Genomic DNA, 22,853 nt, shown 5'->3' with positions numbered 1-22,853 from the left:
TTTTGAGGTGAGACTGAATCATGGTGGCTATATGTCCTATTTTAAGGTGAGAGACTGAGTCATGGTGGCTATATGGCCTATTTTGAGGTGAGACTGAATCATGGTGGCTATATGGCCTATTTTGAGGTGAGACTGAATCATGGTGGCTATATGTCCTATTTTGAGGTGAGACTGAATCATGGTGGCTATATGGCCTATTTTGAGGTGAGACTGAATCATGGTGGCTATATGGCCTATTTTGAGGTGAGACTGAATCATGGTGGCTATATGGCCTATTTTGAGGTGAGACTGAATCATGGTGGCTATATGGCCTATTTTGAGGTGAGACTGAATCATGGTGGCTATATGGCCTATTTTGGGGTGAGAGACTGAGTCAGTTTGGTGGCTATATGGCCTATTTTGAGATGAGAGACTGAATCATGGTGGCTATATGGCCTATTTTGAGGTGAGAGACTGGGTCAGTTTGGTGGCTATAAGTCCTATTTTGAGGTGAAACTGAATCAAGGTGGCTATATGGCCTATTTTGAGGTGAAACTGAATCATGGTGGCTATATGGCCTATTTTGAGTTGAGAGACTGAGTCAGCTTGGTTGGTCTATAAGATGAAGACAGATCGAACAACTAACTATCCTCACACTTACCTGTAATAATCACCCCGACGTACGGTCCCGAAGATGGATCGAACGGCAAAAGTAATCCGAGTGAAGCACAAAACAAGATGGATGTTGTCCTCAGATGAAGTTGACTATATTCTCTTTTAATTTGATATCGTCTGAACAATTCTGTTTTGTCAACAGCCACTTTTTTAACGTATCACATTTCACAATATCTATTTTAAAGATGCATTTATCACACTGTCCAATCCTGAGAGCCACACGGTAGAGCTATAATAAGCCAGCGGTTACGCTGTATTGGATCAGGGACGATTTAAATGACTATTTTTCCTCGTGCCTTCAGACTTCTAAATCACATTCGCTTAGCCATGCGTTGCGTTTTGTGTGCATCGCTGCCGGATTGAATAGGCTACAAACTGGTTACTTTAGTTATAAGCTCAGTTTGCGCGCCAATACTGAAAACTGACTCTTATTCTACCTCAAGTATACTCAACTCACAGATACATCAATAATCAAATTCGTATGAACTAAACAAATATTTTTGTTTACTTTTTTTGTTGTATGTGAAATGTAACCATTGGGTTTTAAATATTTAAACATACATAGATCTACATAGGGGTTGATACTAGTCGTTAACATATGTAATATTATATTCCGTAATGACGATATAAGCACCAGAGGTTTGCCGTTAAGTTGACCAAACTTTCCCCCGGAGTAGTAGATGGACAGAACAGGCTGTTCTATACACCAGCCTTTTGCTTGTTAATATTCTAAGTGACATGTTGTGATGGTGTTTTCTCCTCAAACGCGAAGAAACCATCACTCAATAATTCGCGTCAGGTATACATACTTCCATAATATAGTAAGGATGACTAGCCGGGGCAAGGACACGGAGCTAAATGTATTAATATTGTATTCTAAATATTACATTTGTATTACTGTGGTGTGTGCTACATTTGAAATACAGCGCTACTTCTGTGGACGGCCCGGATTTACAAAGGCAATACAGAGAACAATACCCACTGGAGCAGATGTATGAGGACACATATCATTGATAATGAGGAAAATCAAACCGTCTTAGTTTCAATTAAACCCATCTATTCGAGTCTATTTTATATATAAATGGTCGATTAGGTCTGATGTATCAGTTACAGACAGCAATGTCCCATTATAAATCCCCGAAACATTTCAGTTGATCTGTTCCAGGTTAAGATTTCCAATAACATCAAACTTAAAAGAAAAAAAACCCCAACAAAACAACAACAAAAAACCTAATATAAAATGGATGACGGCGTCCGTATGTATATCTACAAAATGTAGTGATGTATGTACAAACATCAACTGTATCATTAACAAAACACTGTAATATACCCAAACGTCACCACAGAGTCACAAAATATACCACAGTGTCAACACACAACGACAAAATATACCACAATGTCAACACACAGTGACATAACATACCACAGTGTCAACACACAACGACAAAATATACCACAATGTCAACACACAGTGACATAACATACCACAGTGTCAACACACGGGGACAAAATATACCATAATGTCAACACACAGTGACATAATATACATGTACCACAGTATCAACACACAGTCACAATTTATACCACAGTGTCAACACACAGTGACATAATATACCACAGTGTCAACATACAGTGACATAATATACCACAGTGTCAACATACAGTCACAAAATATACTACAGTGTCAACACGCAATGATAAAATATACCAGTGTCAACACACAGTGACATAATATACCACAGTGTCAACATACAGTGACATAATACACCACAATGTCAACACACAGTGACAAAATATACCACAGTGTCAACACACAGTGACAAAATATACCACAGTGTCAACACACAGTGACATAATACACCACAGTCTAAACACACAACGATAAAATATACCACAATGTCAACACACAGTGACAAAATATACCACAGTGTAAACACACAACGATAAAATATACCACAATGTCAACACACAGTGACAAAATATACCACAGTGTAAACACACAACGATAAAATATACTACAGTGTCAACACACAGTGACAAAATATACCACAGTGTCAACACACAACGAAAAAATATACTACAGTGTCAACACACAGTGACATAATACACCACAGTGTAAACACACAACGATAAAATATACCACAGTGTCAACATACAGTGACAAAATATACCACAATGTCAACACACAGTGACAAAATATACCACAATGTCAACACACAGTGACAAAATATACCACAGTGTCAACACACAGGGACATAATATACCACAGTGTCAACACACAGTGACAAAATATACCACAATGTCAACACACAGTGACAAAATATACCACAGTGTCAACACACAGTGACAAAATATACCACAGTGTCAACACACAGTGACAAAATATACCACAGTGTCAACACACAATGACAAAATATACCACAGTGTCAACACACAATGACAAAATATACTACAGTGTCAACACACGGTGATATAATATACGACAGTGTCAACACACAGTGACATAATATACCACAATGTCAACACACAGTGACATAATATACCACAGTGTCAACACACAGTGACATAATATACCACAATGTCAACACACAGTGACATAATATACCACAGTGTCAACATACAGTGACAAAATATACTACAGTGTCAACACACAGTGACAAAATACACCACATTATCAGCACACAGTGACACAATATACCACAATGTCAACACACAGTGACAAAATATACTACAGTGTCAACACACAGTGACAAAATACACCACATTATCAACACACAGTGACACAATATACCACAATGTCAACACAGAGTGACATAAAATATACCACAGTGTCAACACACATGTACAGTGACAAATATCACAGTGTCAACACACAGTGACATAATATACCACAGTGTCAACACACAGTGACATAATATACCACAGTGTCAACACACAGTGATAAAATATACCACAGTGTCAACACTCAGTGACATAATATACCACAGTGTCAACACACAATGACAAAATATACCACAGTGTCAACACACAATGACAAAATATACTACAGTGTCAACCCACGGTGATATAATATACCATAGTGTCAACACACAGTGACAAAATATACCACAGTGTCAACACACAACGATAAAATATACCACAGTGTCAACACACAGTGACAAAATATACCACAGTGTCAACACATAACGATAAAATATACCACAGTGTCAACACACAGTGACATAATATACCACAGTGTCAACACACGGGGACATAATATACCACAGTGTCAACACACGGGGACATAATATACCACAGTGTCAACACACAACGACAAAATATACCACAGTTTAAACACACAACGATATAATATACCACAGTGTCAACATACAGTGACATAATATACCACAGTGTCAACACACAGTGACAAAATATACCACAATGTCAACACACAGTGACAAAATATACCACAATTTCAACACACAGTGACAAAATATACCACAGTGTCAACACACATGTACAGTGACAAATACCACAGTGTCAACACACAGTGACATAATATACCACAGTGTCAACACACAGTGACATAATATACCACAGTGTCAACACACAGTGACATAATATACCACAATGTCAACACACAGTGACAAAATACACCACATTATCAACACACAGTGACACAATATACCACAGTGTCAACACACAGTGACAAAATATACCACAATGTCAACACACAGTGACAAAATATACCACAGTGTCAACACACAGTAACAAAATATACCACAGTGTCAACACACAGTGACAAGATATACCACAGTGTCAACACACAATGACAAAATATACCACAGTGTCAACACACAATGACAAAATATACTACAGTGTCAACACACGGTGATATAATATACGACAGTGTCAACACACAGTGACATAATATACCACAATGTCAACACACAGTGACATAATATACCACAGTGTCAACACACAGTGACATAATATACCACAATGTCAACACACAGTGACATAATATACCACAGTGTCAACATACAGTGACAAAATATACTACAGTGTCAACACACAGTGACAAAATACACCACATTATCAACACACAGTGACACAATATACCACAATGTCAACACACAGTGACAAAATATACTACAGTGTCAACACACAGTGACAAAATACACCACATTATCAACACACAGTGACACAATATACCACAATGTCAACACAGAGTGACATAAAATATACCACAGTGTCAACACACATGTACAGTGACAAATATCACAGTGTCAACACACAGTGACATAATATACCACAGTGTCAACACACAGTGACATAATATACCACAGTGTCAACACACAGTGATAAAATATACCACAGTGTCAACACTCAGTGACATAATATACCACAGTGTCAACACACAACGATAAAATATACCACAGTGTCAACACACAGTGACAAAATATACCACAGTGTCAACACACAACGATAAAATATACCACAGTGTCAACACACCGTGACATAATATACCACAGTGTCAACACACGGGGACATAATATACCACAGTGTCAACACACGGGGACATAATATACCACAGTGTCAACACACAACGACAAAATATACCACAGTTTAAACACACAACGATAAAATATACCACAGTGTCAACATACAGTGACATAATACACCACAGTGTCAACACACAGTGACAAAATATACCACAATGTCAACACACAGTGACAAAATATACCTCAATGTCAACACACAGTGACAAAATATACCACAGTGTCAACACACATGTACAGTGACAAATACCACAGTGTCAACACACAGTGACATAATATACCACAGTGTCAACACACAGTGACATAATACACCACAGTGTCAACACACAGTGACATAATATACCACAATGTCAACACACAGTGACAAAATACACCACATTATCAACACACAGTGACACAATATACCACAGTGTCAACACACATGTACAGTGACAAATACCACAGTGTCAACACACAGTGACATAATATACCACAGTGTCAACACACAGTGACATCATATACCACAGTGTCAACACACAGTGACAAAATATACCACTGTGTCAACACACAACGATAAAATATACCACAGTGTCAACGCACAGTGACATAATATACCACAATGTCAACACACAACGATAAAATATACCACAATGTCAACACACAGTGACATAATATACCACAGTGTCAACACACAGTGACATAATATACCACAGTGTCAACACACAACGATAAAATATACCACAGTGTCAACGCACAGTGACATAATATACCACAATGTCAACACACAACGATAAAATATACCACAATGTCAACACATAATGACAAAATATACCACAATGTCAACACACAGTGACAAATACCACAGTGTCAACCCACAACGACAAAATATACCACATTATCAAGACACAGGGACAAAATATACTACAGTGTCAACAGACAGTGACAAAATATACCACAATGTCAACACACAACGATAAAATATACCTCAGTGACATCACCATCATCATCATAATATTTTATTTCCTCCAGAAGGGGATGTTTGAAAACCCTGGATGTATTTTGGTGTCTCCTTGACACCCATCCTCATATGACCCTGACTGTTGGTGTCTCCTTGACACCCATCCTCATATGACCCTGCATGTATATCGGTGTCTCCTTGACACCCATCCTCATATGACCCTGCATTTATTTTGGTTTCTCCTTGACACCCATCCTCATATGACCCTGCATGTATTTTGGTGTCTCCTTGACACCCATCCTCATATGACCCTGCATGTATTTTGGTGTCTCCTTGACACCCATCCTCATATGACCCTGCATATATTTTGGTGTCTCCTTGACACCCATCCTCATATGACCCTGCATGTATTTTGGTGTCTCCTTGACACCCATCCTCATATGACCCTGCATGTATGTCGGTGTCTCCTTGACAAACGTCCTCATATGACCCTGCATGTATGTCGGTGTCTCCTTGACACCCATCCTTATATGACCCTGCATGTATGTCGGTGTCTCCTTGACAAACGTCCTCATATGACCCCTGACTGTTAATATCTCCTGAACACCCGTCCTCATATGACCCTGGATGTTGGTGTTTCCCTGACTGCCGTCCGTATCTAACCCTGACTGTTGGTGTCTCCCTGACTGCCGTCCGTATTTAACCCTGATTGTTGGTGTCTCCTTGACACCCGTCCTCATATGACCCTGGATGTATGTCGGTGTCTCCTTGACACCCGTCCTCATATGACCCTGACTACTAGTGTATCTGTGTCTCCTTGACAAGCGTCCTCATATGACCCTGGATGTTGTTGTTTCCCTAACACCCGTCCTCATATGACCTTGGCTGTTGGTGCTTCCCTGACACCCGTCCTCACATGACCCTGACTGTTGGTGTCTCATTGACACCCGTCCTCATATGACCCTGGATGTTGGTTTCTCCCTGACACCCGTCCTCATATGACCCTGACTGTTGGTGTCTCATTGACACTCGTCCTCATATGACCCTCACTGTTTGCGTCTCCTTGACAAACGACCTCATATGACCCCGACTGTCTGTGTCTCCTTGACAAACGACCTCATATGACCCTGTCTCCTTGACATATTTCTGTTGTGAAGACGTAAAACTCGTAGAACGGACAAACCGGTTGTGTACAAATGTACGTGTAACTACAACATCGGTACCTCATTGTAAATTATTGAATTCAAACTTTAACCTTTTTTGTGTTCATTATTTCTGAAAATTTAATAACATTTGGTAATTCGTATACATACTTACAATGAATCTAGATATGTTTTTCTTTTTGCATTCAAATAAGGACATTTCAATACATATTGGAATTCATCTCCGATTTCACGTGTATTGCAATAATGTCAAATTCTATTTTCATACTCAATATTTTGCCATCTGCCAGTTTCTATTACAGTTGTGTGATCGCACAACGTTCCAAAACATCGTGCGGACATCCTGCAGACATCGTGCGCACAAATGTGCGATGTGCGATGTAAACAGCACAGCTAATGATAAGTTTAGAAATATTACGAAATAACTAGTTATACGAAAACATATACGAAAAAATATAAATTATGATTTAAGATGGTCGCTAATATATATACGTGCTGTATAACAATTGTTTTCTTTCATGGAACACATATGACCTGTTAATTTTTGCCATCAAAGTACCGTCCTTTTGTCTCGCAAGTATTCGTGATGTTTTCGACGGCCTGGTGATGCATACAGTACATGTAAACATCTACATATTCCAGGATGGTAGACGGACTCCACAACGATTATTTATCTTACTTAATACATTAATTACATATAATATGTATTTTTAAACAAAAAAGAAATGTTTCTATTCAAAACAAGTCGTTTTAACTGTTGTTTAGTTCCCCATGTATAAAATATCCTGTATATAATCTCGCCGGTCGCTGTCTGTCAAATGCGTGTACACACGTACCTGTATACATACATTGTAATCTTAATTCACACAAAAACATATCGTGTCACGAAACATTCTCCGTCACAGTTTACAACCATACGCCAGATAGCGATAGAATGTTTCTTGAATTTCCTTCGGAGATGGCAGTCGACGTAATAGAAAAAAAAATCTAATATTAATATTAATCAGACGCCAGTCGGATGTTTGATATTGATGTACATCTCCATCCATTCTGATCTATCAGAGTTACTTCCCTTTGTTTCACTCTGTCGGTACAACTTACATAGATACATAGATTGGAGTTCCACCTGTCTCCCATTAGGTATCACGTACGGGGCATTCAAAGAAAGGAGGTCAGAACATCTGTCTGATGTCCATAGCATCACTGACGGGGAGGTCAGAACATCTGTATGATGTCCATAGCATCACTGACGGGGAGGTCAGAACATCTGTATGATGTCCATAGCATCACTGACGGGGAGGTCAGAACATCTGTATGATGTCCATAGCATCACTGACGGGGAGGTCAGAACATCTGTCTGATGTCCATAGCATCACTGACGGAGAGGCCAGAACATCTGTATGATGTCCATAGCATCACTGACGGGAGGTCAGAACATCTGTATGATGTCCATAGCATCACTGACGGGGAGGCCAGAACATCTGTATGATGTCCATAGCATCACTGACGGGGAGGTCAGAACATCTGTATGATGTCCATAGCATCACTGACGGGGAGGCCAGAACATCTGTCTGATGTCCATAGCATCACTGACGGGGAGGTCAGAACATCTGTATGATGTCCATAGCATCACTGACGGGGAGGCCAGAACATCTGTATGATGTCCATAGCATCACTGACGGGGAGGTCCAGAACATCTGTATGATGTCCATAGCATCACTGACGGGAGGCCAGAACATCTGTATGATGTCCATAGCATCACTGACGGGGAGGCCAGAACATCTGTATGATGTCCATAGCATCACTGACGGGGAGGTCAGAACATCTGTATGATGTCCATAGCATCACTGACGGGGAGGTCAGAACATCTGTATGATGTCCATAGCATCACTGACGGAGAGGCCAGAACATCTGTATGATGTCCATAGCATCACTGACGGAGAGGCCAGAACATCTGTATGATGTCCATAGCATCACTGACGGGGAGGTCCAGAACATCTGTATGATGTCCATAGCATCACTGACGGGGAGGTCAGAACATCTGTATGATGTCCATAGCATCACTGACGGGAGGCCAGAACATCTGTATGATGTCCATAGCATCACTGACGGGGAGGTCAGAACATCTGTATGATGTCCATAGCATCACTGACGGGAGGTCAGAACATCTGTATGATGTCCATAGCATCACTGACGGGGAGGTCAGAACATCTGTATGATGTCCATAGCATCACTGACGGGGAGGTCAGAACATCTGTATGATGTCCATAGCATCACTGACGGAGATAGCATCACTGACGGGGAGGTCAGAACATCTGTCTGATATCCAAAGCATCACTGATGGGGAGGTCAGAACATCTGTATGATGTCCATAGCATCACTGACGGGGAGGTCAGAACATCTGTCTGATGTCCATAGCATCACTGACGGGGAGGTCAGAACATCTGTATGATGTCCATAGCATCACTGACGGGGAGGTCAGAACATCTGTATGATGTCCATAGCCTCACTGACGGGGAGGCCAGAACATCTGTATGATGTCCATAGCATCACTGACGGGGAGGTCAGAACATCTGTATGATGTCCATAGCATCACTGACGGGGAGGCCAGAACATCTGTATGATGTCCATAGCATCAGCTGTTTGGTGTCCTTCGCATCAATTACGAATCGAAGAAAAACGACACAGCTATATCAGGTATCTAGCATCATTGAAAAACCATTGAAGAACGACGCAATTATAAGATGGCGTTTAACTCATTTTTGAAATCATATTTTACCCTAGACTTTTTTTAGAAACTTAACTTACTTAAGATCTTGTCTGACTTTTGTACAATCCATTGATCAAAGACTCTTTGGAGGAGGTCTCTATAGTCCACTTGCCTTCTAGAGTACACGACGTCATGTTTGTGACAATGACTTAGAGTCTCCATACAAATATATTAATATCGTCCCTCGTTTTATCGATTTTTACGATTTTGTTATTTTGTTATTTAAGGATTAACATCAATTATTTTTTCTGTTATACAGTCATAACAGAAAAAACTGGAGTGTGCTCTAAATAAACCGCGAAGCGGTTTATGAAGAGAGTACACTCCAGTTTTTTATGTTATGACTGTATAACAGAAAAAATAATTAATGTTAATTCTTATAATTTAATTTCGTCTTATACACACCAAGATATTTCACTTTCTTTGGCGAACTCTTTTCTGTGATAAATTATTACGCAACGTCACCAGCCAATCAAAAATGACGTTACATTTCGCAACGTCAAAAATTTTGTTATGGAGGTATAACAAAATTACTTCAGCCAATGAAAATGCGTGTTTCATACAAAATTAAATTATTTTCCTGATGTTCTCTGATGATTTTAACAACTTAAAATTAAAGACACCTGTTTAAGGTTTAGTAGAATAAATGTTTGCTTATGAAGATTTAGTGAATTTCTGGAATCCAATGTAAACGAGACAGGTTCGCATAGCTTTCATTTACCGACAGTCTCTGAAAACATAGGATAATGTCAAGGTTGGGTTTCCTGGGGTATCAAGTAAGCCTCAAGTCTATTATTTTTTCCCAGTAGGAAAGCTATTGTTTAAAGATGTCTCGTCTATAAACAATGTATCTGGTCCAGACATATGAATTCAGAAATATGTTTCTTTGCGTTTTGTTTCCATTATGGATTTCAACCTAAAAATCGTTTTAGGATTGTGTCTGAAAGTTTAATTAATTGCATCGAGTTCCATTTTGACCATCCCAGTCCTGTCAAATTAACCCTGATACTACATGTTATCTGTAGTCAGCTATGGAGTACGATGTAACAGGTGCCCGAGATCGCTTCACTCAACAATGATCTCTCTGTTATACCACTTCAACAGTCAGCGGATCGTCCCCACATTGTTTTCGATTACATATGATATCGGACCGAAAATACTAACACTCCTTTGGTTTAAGCAGGACAAGTATCAGTTGAAAATGTTGTGTGTTAAATTGGGAAGATAAATCAAATTAAAGAAGAATGAAAATTAGGCAAATTAGTAACATGAATTATTCAGTTTATAATTTCAATTTGTTTTCTGATCATTTTGTCAGAAATTGACAATTATTTCCTGATTAAACTTTTTGTATACAGAGATTAATATAAACGACCAATAAATCATTGTTATGATGTCACATACTACATTACCGGGTACTATAAACGACTAATAAATCATTGTTATGATGTCACATACTACATTACCGGGTACTATAAACGACCAATAAATCATTGTTATGATGTCACATACTACACTACCGGGTAATATAAACGACCAATAAATCATTGTTATGATATCACATACTACATTACCGGGTACTATAACGACCATTAAATCATTGTTATGATGTCACATACTACATTAACAGGTAATATAAACGACCAATAAATCATTGTTATGATGTCACATACTACATTACCGGGTACTATAAACGAACAATAAATCATTGTTATGATGTCACATACTACATTACCGGGTACTATAAACGACCAATAAATCATTGTTATGATGTCACATACTACATTACCGGGTACTATAAACGACCAATAAATCATTGTTATGATGTCACATACTACACTACCGGGTACTATAAACGACCAATAAATCATTGTTATGATGTCACACACTACATTACCGGGTATTATAAACGACCAATAAATCATTGTTATGATGTCACATACTACATTACCGGGTACTATAACGACCATTAAATCATTGTTATCAATAGATGCACATATCACAAACAATTTAAATTTGGATTTATGGTCACAGCTTTATTGCAACGATATGGCGGCCGGTCTGTCAATAGACCATAATGGCACGCCATCAATAAATTTCAATTTCAATCAAACAAATTAATTGATTGATTCTGGGAAACAGTTCTCAACCAATTAAACAACAATTCAAATCAATTAATCAGCTGATCCTGGGAAACAGATTTCAACCAATTAAACAACAATTCAAATCAATTAATCCGCTGATCCTGGGAAACAGATTTCAGCTGACTACAAATCAATCAGATGACAATGATCAGTAGATACTGGGAAACAGATATCAACTGATTCGCATCCATATGCGCAATATACATCAATCAATATCAATCAATAACTCAATAATCACCAATAAAAGCTTGTACCGCGAAATCTGAAATCTGAACAAGTCCAATTGACTTTTGAAAGTTTGTAACAAAGAATCTGTCATTTGAAGTTGGTCATAATGCTGGTCACTAAGGTATAGTTTCCAATTCGAGCTGTGAATCAGTTGTTGAAAAGGGGTCAGGAGCTGTGACTATCCTGCCTTCTCACACCACAGCTGTAACAAAAAGAAAAAACAGCAGCAGAACAGATCCTATCCTAAAGGGAGGGATTATGGGAGGGTGAAGAAATAAAGTATTTAAGTAAGTAAATTTTGATAAACTTAGCCTGATAACACTGGCTGATCTTCAAGTTGTTTTCTTCATATAACAAGGGAGATAATTCGATAATCACCTCCGCCAAATAGGCATAAGGTTGCACAACACCAATATAGCATGTGCCCTCTGATAACGGCACTATATGGTATACTGCCATAAGTGCTATTATCAATAGATGCACATATCACAAACAATTTAAATTTGGATTTATGGTCACAGCTTTATTGCAACGATATGGCGGCCGGTCTGTCAATAGACCATAATGGCACGCCATCAATAAATTTCAATTTCAATCAAACAAATTAATTGATTGATTCTGGGAAACAGTTCTCAACCAATTAAACAACAATTCAAATCAATTAATCAGCTGATCCTGGGAAACAGATTTCAACCAATTAAACAACAATTCAAATCAATTAATCCGCTGATCCTGGGAAACAGATTTCAGCTGACTACAAATCAATCAGATGACAATGATCAGTAGATACTGGGAAACAGATATCAACTGATTCGCATCCATATGCGCAATATACATCAATCAATATCAATCAATAACTCAATAATCACCAATAAAAGCTTGTACCGCGAAATCTGCCATATGAACGAGTTATCCACATGAAACTCGTTCACAGCCAAACGAAAACAAAAGAGAAGGCGACACATTTCCTGGTACAAGGCTGTGACCAAACTCCTAACATGTCATAATTGTTCTATGCTGCTTGTAAGTGTGAACTAGTCCTTGATGGGGAAGAACCTGTTGCTTGTTGTTTTAAAACTTTCTAAAGCACCTTGTAGGGTGTTAAGAAATATGTCATTACCCAGAGGTGACAGGTGTACCCCATCTTCCAGAAAAAATTGGTCCTCTAACTTCAAGTCTGGATAATGTACAACAGCTCCACCATGTTTTAAAACATGACCAGAAATTGCACTGTTCAATCGCTTTCTGACTTTTTCAAGTGCGCAAGGACTTGTGGCCCCCCTCCAATTCTTTCGGGGTAGTATTTGTGACCATACCAATAATGTCCCTGGAAACTCGGATATCAGGAAATCCATGATATTCTTTAATCTTATTCTAATGTGCCCGACCCCAGTGTTACCTATGTCATTACCCCCACAGTGTATGACCAGCATTGCTGGTTGATCAGTTTCAAATTTCCTCAAGTGACGAATTTTCCTTTTTATGTCTGAAATGACCATACCTCCTTTAAACTGCCACCACAGTGTTAATCCAATGCGACACAGCCCAAGATGTACCCCTCCTGGGCAAACCCGACTGTGAACAAAGGCGTGTTTAATGATTGATGACCCGAGAATCCAGACCTTCCCTGAGGTACCTACAAATCTTAATACGCGTATTAATACTTTACAATTATTCTTTGGGTTGGAATTCTGATGTATCTTTTGTAAACACTGGATTTCCACCTACCACATTCCATAATACATTCAGTAGACATACCACACAAGGAGGCCGATGTAGTTGCCCCAATTCTGAATGAATGGGATTTGTAAAAACTACTGTTGTGGCCCAAGCTAGTGCATGCTTTAGTGAGGACACTAGAAAACTGGTACCTTGTCAACGCTCCACCCCCAAAATGACAGAGTAAAGGACCAGACCCTTGCGGCCTAATTGCCAGATACCTGCGAAGGTTACTGACGGGACAGTAATGGCTACCATTACTTGGAAGAATGATAGAAGTTCCTTCACCATACTGATCAGTTTTTGAAGAAGATAGATGTACTTTAGCAGCACTTCCCTGAAGTGATACCTGTGCAACTGTTACTACCCTGTAAGCCATGTCCCTACTACTGACAGTAATTTCTCCTACCCGAAAAAATCCATAGAATGCCAATGAATAGGCACAACTGAACAAAGCAGCCTCATATTGGGAACTGCATATTTTTGGCAAGACCGATATAATGCTTGCTAACAGATCAACAGTAATAGGCAATCTGGCATCTCTAACGCCAACACTACTTCTCCTAACTCCCTCTACTAGTTTGTTGATAATAAACTGTTGCATAGGATCCCTATGCCCTTCTAACTTGCATTTAAAACTCAAACCAGAAAGATAAGTTTTGACTGTGGAGTAAGAGTAACCTTTTTGAGACATGAAAGCAATATAATGCATAACTTGTTGTGTGGGAGGGGGCCAGGATATGTTTAAAGAATATTCCTCCTGAAACTTTTGGAAACTTCTCAGAGCCACCGCATAGGACCCGTTTGTATTTTTTGAAACAGATAATGCAATTAATCGGTTGACCTCACTGTCAAGAGTGTTGAAAGGAACCCTTCTGGTATCTTTGCTGGCTCGTGGTTTGCCCAAGGCCGCAATTCTCGAAAACTTGTGAACTGAAAACGAGACAATGCGTCAGCGGCCGAGTTATGCACCCCAGGTACATGTGTGGCCCTAAATTGTATGCTATTATACATGCAGTGAACTAGCAGTGGCCTTAACAAGGACATAACTCTGGGTGACTTAGATGTTTTCTTGTTCATGATTGTAACTAAACTATCATTGTCTATGTGAAAATTAATTTTCCTCGACCTGAACTCTGATGACCAAGATTCAACTGCTAATACAATAGGTACTAATTCTAAAAAGGTTATGTCTCTCATGATAGCCTTCTGTTTCCATTCCCTTGGCCATTTGAAAACAATCCAATTGCTGCCCCAACAGGCACCACAACCCAACTCCCAGTTTCCTGCGCTGTCAGTATATAGGCCTAAATCCACATTACTACTCCAAGACCTTTCCAAAAAATAACATTTGCCATTGAATTGACTTAAGAATTGTAACCACATCTCTAGATCAGCTCTAATTTCTTGAGATATTCTAACTCTGTAGTAGGGCTTTTGTATGCCTGACATAACATCAAAAAGGCGGCGGATAAAGGCTCTAGCTATTGGTATAGCATTAGCACAAAATGACATTCTCCCTGCTAAAGACTGTAGTTCCTGTATTTTTACCTTTTTCCCCCCACCTAAAACTTTCAAAATTTCTGTCCTTAACACCTGAACTTTTTCCTGTGGGACCCTAATAGTCATTTCCACTGTGTCAATTTCAAGACCTAAGAATATCAAAGTTGTAGTTGGACCCTCAGACTTCTCCTCAGCAATGGGTATTCCGATCTCTTGACATGTTTCTTGAAAAACAGACATAAGCCTAGCACATGTGTCCTTTTTGTCCTTCCCAGCAAATATGAAGTCATCTAAATAATGATCTAAACTTTGTTCCCCAGACTTCTCTCTGACAATCCACTCAATGAAAGACGAAAACTTCTCAAATAAACTACACGACACTGAGCAACCCATAGGTAAACAATTGTCTACAAAATATTTGTCTTGAAATTTAAAACCTAACAATGGAAAATCAGCTGGATGTATAGGAAGGAGGCGAAAGGCAGACTTGATATCCATCTTCCCCAGTAATGCACCTTTGCCTAACTCGGCTATCATCTGAACAACTTTATCGAATGACGAGTATTGGACTGAAACCATATCAGGGTCAATATTGCTATTTATGCTATCCCCTAATGGCCATGAAAGATGTGTTATTAAGCGCCACTTCCCATCCTTTTTGGGAACTATTCCTATGGGGGAACTATTCCACTGTGCCATGGGTTTGCTATCAAAGGGGCCTGCCACCCTCCCTAATTCTATTTCCTGCATAATTTTGTTTAATGTCTGAACTGGGAAGGTTGATGCTGACTTTAAATTTTTTGATTCCCTTGGGATTCTTGAGCCAAAATAATGAAGTCTAAAACCACTTTTAAATCCTTGGAGAAGAAGCTTCCCTACAGACACGTTTGGATATTTAGTGACCCAGTGCTTAAGAGCTGGAATTTTTATTGGGGTTTTTCCCAGTGTCCATACCTGTTTGTGTCCCTTGTCTATATCCCCCTTGCTTGTTTTGTTTTGGGTTAGACTGAGTGTATGAGTTTGGTTTTGACCGAAAGGAATTGGCATTGCTAACGTTTGTCTTAAAGCAATTGAGACTGGCATGCCCTCTATTACATCTCATGCATTTATGAGAGTAAGTACAATGTGACCGAGCACAACTGCCCTTGTAATTGAAATCAAAGCATTTTGGTGAGTTCTGATTCTGTGTCTGTGGCAACGCCTGCTTTTGTGGCTGCATATATATCAAATACAGTTCATTGTCAACAATGCCCCATGGTTCGTGTGGTTTATGGGACTTTCTAAGCCGGTACTGCTCGTCATACTTTAACCAGTCAGTACCACCGCATCTTTGTGCCCCAAGGCGAACAATCTGCATATATTTCAATAGCCCATGCAGTTGTTCAGAATGAACAGATGTGTAGATACTTATATATATTATAAATGCATAAGTCCATTTACTAATATCCAATATTTTTGGGGTTTGTGTTTTGGGCTTCACTACCAACTCCCCATCAATCAAGGAAATTTTATGAGTATTTTCAGATACCCCCATGGAGTTTGACAACAAGAGAGCAAGCTCAATATATTCCCCATTGATAATTTTTTGCTTAACATTAGTTGCTACATGCAATCCTAAGTTATCATTGACACTTGCTATAGGTGTTGGTATTGTCATACCCATAGTACTTGTCTGTTGACTGTCATCTGTATTAGGCTCCGGTTGGACAGACTCTGGCCTTGCATTCCCAGCTGACACCAACGGTTGCTCCACTGTTGTGGCCTCCTCAGGTTGACTGACCGTTGGCTGCCTGGCACCCCCTGCAGTCCTTCTACGTTTTTTGCTCCTATACATGCTCACTGTTTGATAGTAGATCTATAGCAAATGAATAATCGAATAACTATATGGTCATTAAAGTATCAACTTATTAAGATTTAATAAGTTGATCATTGTCGTGCAAAGACATATAGTACAATTGTCATTTAATGTATCGCTTCCAAATCCTCTGATTAATATAACATACCATGACCTAATTTGAATAACAGACAGCTCGACCCTGCGTGATGCGATAGGGCGAGTCTGCCAATACATAATTTGAATAAAAGACAACTCGACCCAGCCTGTGCGATGAGGCCGAGTCGACCATCGGCGTTTGATTTAAATACAGGCACGATGGGACAAAAATATGCTACAATTGAACTGAATCTCAAAATTGCTTATTCATATATTCCATTACGATGGCTTGAAAGTTTGTTTGCTATCAACAGCGGTCTCCGATATATCATACACGAGATTTGAAAAAATATGGCCGACCACGCCATTTCATTAATTAAATAACGATCCGGTGCCATCAACCGGTAAACAATATTAATATCAGCAATTTTTACACTGACAATATATCATCAAATGTCATTGAAACGTATTACATCTAAATATTGAAGAAATAAAGTATTTAAGTAAGTAAATTTTGATAAACTTAGCCTGATAACACTGGCTGATCTTCAAGTTGTTTTCTTCATATAACAAGGGAGATAATTCGATAATCACCTCCGCCAAATAGGCGTAAGGTTGCACAACACCAATATAGCATGTGCCCTCTGCTAACGGCACTATATGGTATACTGCCATAAGTGCTAGTATGATGTCACATACTACATTACCGGGTACTATAAACGACCAATAAATCATTGTTATGATGTCACACACTACATTACCGGGTATTATAAACGACCAATAAATCATTGTTATGATGTCACATACTACATTACCGGGTACTATAAACCACCAATAAATCATTATGATGTCACATACTACATTACCGGATATTATAAACGACCAATAAATCATTGTTATGATGTCACATACTACATTACCGGATACTATAAACGACCATTAAATCATTGTTATGATGTCACATAGTACTACATTACCGGGTAATATAAACGACCAATAAATCATTGTTATGATGTCACATACTACATTACCGGGTAATATAACGACCAATAAATGAATGTTATGATGTCACATACTACATTACCGGGTAATATAACGACCAATAAATCATTGTTATGATGTCACATAGTACTACATTACCGGGTAATATAAACGACCAATAAATCATTGTTATGATGTCACATACTACATTTCCGGGTAATATAAACGACCGATAAATCATTGTTATGATGTCACATACTACATTACCGGGTAATATAAACGACCAATAAATCATTGTTATGATGTCACATACTACATTACCGGGTAATATAAACGACCAATAAATCATTGTTATGATGTCACATACTACATTACCGGGTACTATAAACGACCAATAAACCATTGTTATGATGTCACATACTACATTTCCGGGTAATATAAACGACCAATAAATCATTGTGATGTCACATATTACATTACCGGGTACTATAAACAACCAATAAACCATTGTTATGATGTCAACTACTACATTACCGAGTACTATAAACGACCAATAAATCATTGTTATGATGTCACATACATTGTACTACATTACCGGGTATTATAAACCACCAATAAATCATTGTTATGATGTCACATACTACATTACCGGGTAATATAACGACCAATAAATCATTGTTATAATGTCACATACTACATTACCGGGTACTATAAACGACCAATAAATCATTGTTATGATGTCACATACTACATTACCGGGTACTATAAACGACCAATAAATCATTGTTATGATGTCACATACTACATTACCAGGTACTATAAACGACCAATAAATCATTGTTATGATGTCACATACTACATTACCGGGTACGACCAATAAATCATTGTTATGATGTCACATACTACATTACCGGGTAATATAAACGACCAATAAATCATTGTTATGATGTCACATACTACATTACCGGGTAATATAAACGACCAATAAATCATTGTTATGATGTCACATACTACATTACCGGGTAATATAACGACCAATAAATCATTGTTATGATGTCACATACTACATTACCGGGTACTATAAACGACCAATAAATCATTATGATGGCACATACTACATTACGGGTACTAAAAACGACCAATACATCAGTGTTATGATGTCACATACTACATTACAGGGTAATATAAACGACCAATACATCAGTGTTATGATGTCACATACTACATTACAGGGTAATATAAACGACCAATACATCAGTGTTATGATGTCACATACTACATTACCGGGTACTATAAACGACCAATAAATCATTGTTATGATGTCACACACTACATTACCGGGTACTATAAACGACCAATAAATCATTGTTATGATGTCACACACTACATTACCGGGTACTATAAACGACCAATAAATCATTATGATGTCACATACTACATTATCGGGTACTATAAACGACCGATACATCAGTGTTATCATGTCACATACTACATTACCAGGGTACTATAAACGACCAATAAATCATTGTTATGATGTCACATACTACATTACCGGGTAATATAAACGACCAATAAATCATTGTTATGATGTCACATACTACATTACCGGGTACTATAAACGACCAATAAATCATTGTTATGATGTCACATACTACATTACCGGGTACTATAAACGACCAATAAATCATTGTTATGATGTCACATACTACATTACCGGGTACTATAAACGACCAATAAATCATTATGATGTCACATACTACATTACCGGGTACTATAAACGACCAATAAATCATTGTTATGATGTCACATACTACATTACCGGGTACTATAAACCACCAATAAATCATTGTTATGATGTCACATACTACATTACCGGGTACTATAAACGACCAATAAATCATTGTTATGATGTCACATACTACATTACCGGGTACTATAAACCACCAATAAATCATTGTTATGATGTCACATACTACATTACCGGGTAATATAAACGACCAATAAATCATTGTTATGATGTCACATACTACATTACCGGGTACTATAAACGACCAATACATCAGTGTTATGATGTCACATACTACATTACCGGGTACTATAAACGACCAATAAATCATTGTTATGATGTCACATACTACATTACCGGGTAATATAAACGACCAATACATCAGTGTTATGATGTCACATACTACATTACCGGGTACTATAAACGACCAATAAATCATTGTTATGATGTCACATACTACATTACCGGGTAATATAAACGACCAATACATCATTGTTATGATGTCACATACTACATTACCGGGTACTATAAACGACCAATAAATCATTGTTATGATGTCACATACTACATTACCGGGTAATATAAACGACCAATAAATCATTGTTATGATGTCACATACTACATTACCGGGTACTATAAACGACCAATAAATCATTGTTATGATGTCACATACTACATTACCGGGTAATATAAACGACCAATAAATCATTGTTATGATGTCACATACTACATTACCGGGTACTATAAACGACCAATAAATCATTGTTATGATGTCACATACTACATTACCGGGTAATATAAACGACCAATAAATCATTGTTATGATGTCACATACTACATTACCGGGTAATATAAACGACCAATAAATCATTGTTATGATGTCACATACTACATTACCGGGTACTATAAACGACCAATAAATCATTGTTATGATGTCACATACTACATTACCGGGTAATATAAACGACCAATAAATCATTGTTATGATGTCACATACTACATTACCGGGTACTATAAACGACCAATAAATCATTGTTATGATGTCACATACTACATTACCGGGTAATATAAACGACCAATAAATCATTGTTATGATGTCACATACTACATTACCGGGTACTATAAACGACCAATAAATCATTGTTATGATGTCACATACTACATTACCGGGTAATATAAACGACCAATAAATCATTGTTATGATGTCACATACTACATTACCGGGTACTATAAACGACCAATAAATCATTGTTATGATGTCACATACTACATTACCGGGTAATATAAACGACCAATAAATCATTGTTATGATGTCACATACTACATTACCGGGTACTATAAACGACCAATAAATCATTGTTATAATGTCACATACTACATTACCGGGTACTATAAACGACCAATAAATCATTATGATGTCACATACTACATTACCGGGTACTATAAACGACCAATAAATCATTGTTATGATGTCACATACTACATAACCAGGTACTATAAACGACCAATAAATCATTGTTATGATGTCACATACTACATTACCGGGTAATATAAACGACCAATACATCAGTGTTATGATGTCACATACTACATTACCAGGTACTATAAACGACCAATAAATCATTGTTATGATGTCACATACTACATTACCGGGTAATATAAACGACCAATACATCATTGTTATGATGTCACATACTACATTACCGGGTACTATAAACGACCAATAAATCATTGTTATGATGTCACATACTACATTACCGGGTAATATAAACGACCAATAAATCATTGTTATGATGTCACATACTACATTACCGGGTACTATAAACGACCAATAAATCATTGTTATGATGTCACATACTACATTACCGGGTAATATAAACGACCAATAAATCATTGTTATGATGTCACATACTACATTACCGGGTACTATAAACGACCAATAAATCATTGTTATGATGTCACATACTACATTACCGGGTACTATAAACGACCAATAAATCATTGTTATGATGTCACATACTACATTACCGGGTAATATAAACGACCAATAAATCATTGTTATGATGTCACATACTACATTACCGGGTAATATAAACGACCAATAAATCATTGTTATGATGTCACATACTACATTACCGGGTAATATAAACGACCAATAAATCATTGTTATGATGTCACATACTACATTACCGGGTACTATAAACGACCAATAAATCATTGTTATGATGTCACATACTACATTACCGGGTAATATAAACGACCAATAAATCATTGTTATGATGTCACATACTACATTACCGGGTACTATAAACGACCAATAAATCATTGTTATGATGTCACATACTACATTACCGGGTACTATAAACGACCAATAAATCATTGTTATGATGTCACATACTACATTACCGGGTACTATAAACGACCAATAAATCATTGTTATGATGTCACATACTACATTACCGGGTACTATAAACGACCAATAAATCATTGTTAT

At 37.8% G+C, this 22,853-nt stretch overlaps 1 protein-coding gene across 1 annotated transcript; it reads right to left on the bottom strand.

The window, feature by feature from the left end:
• Positions 1-12,080: 12,080 nt before the first annotated feature.
• Positions 12,081-18,231, bottom strand: LOC117339828. Its single transcript, XM_033901534.1, has 2 exons — positions 18,121-18,231; positions 12,081-17,514 (listed from the first exon to the last, which is right to left on the bottom strand). Exon 2 carries the CDS (start codon positions 17,491-17,493, stop codon positions 16,570-16,572), a length of 924 nt encoding a protein of 307 aa, XP_033757425.1. The 5' UTR covers positions 17,494-17,514; positions 18,121-18,231; the 3' UTR covers positions 12,081-16,569.
• Between the last annotated feature and the right edge of the window lie 4,622 nt (positions 18,232-22,853).

This window comes from Pecten maximus, chromosome 12 (assembly GCF_902652985.1).
Source record: "Pecten maximus chromosome 12, xPecMax1.1, whole genome shotgun sequence".
NCBI lineage: Eukaryota > Metazoa > Mollusca > Bivalvia > Pectinida > Pectinidae > Pecten > Pecten maximus.
This window is presented reverse-complemented; position numbering and strand designations above follow the sequence as displayed.

What these genes read in the sequence shown, in the direction of transcription:
- LOC117339828 (XM_033901534.1), bottom strand. Translation starts at nt 17,493, where the DNA reads ATGTATAGGAGCAAAAAACGTAGAAGGACTGCAGGGGGTGCCAGGCAG.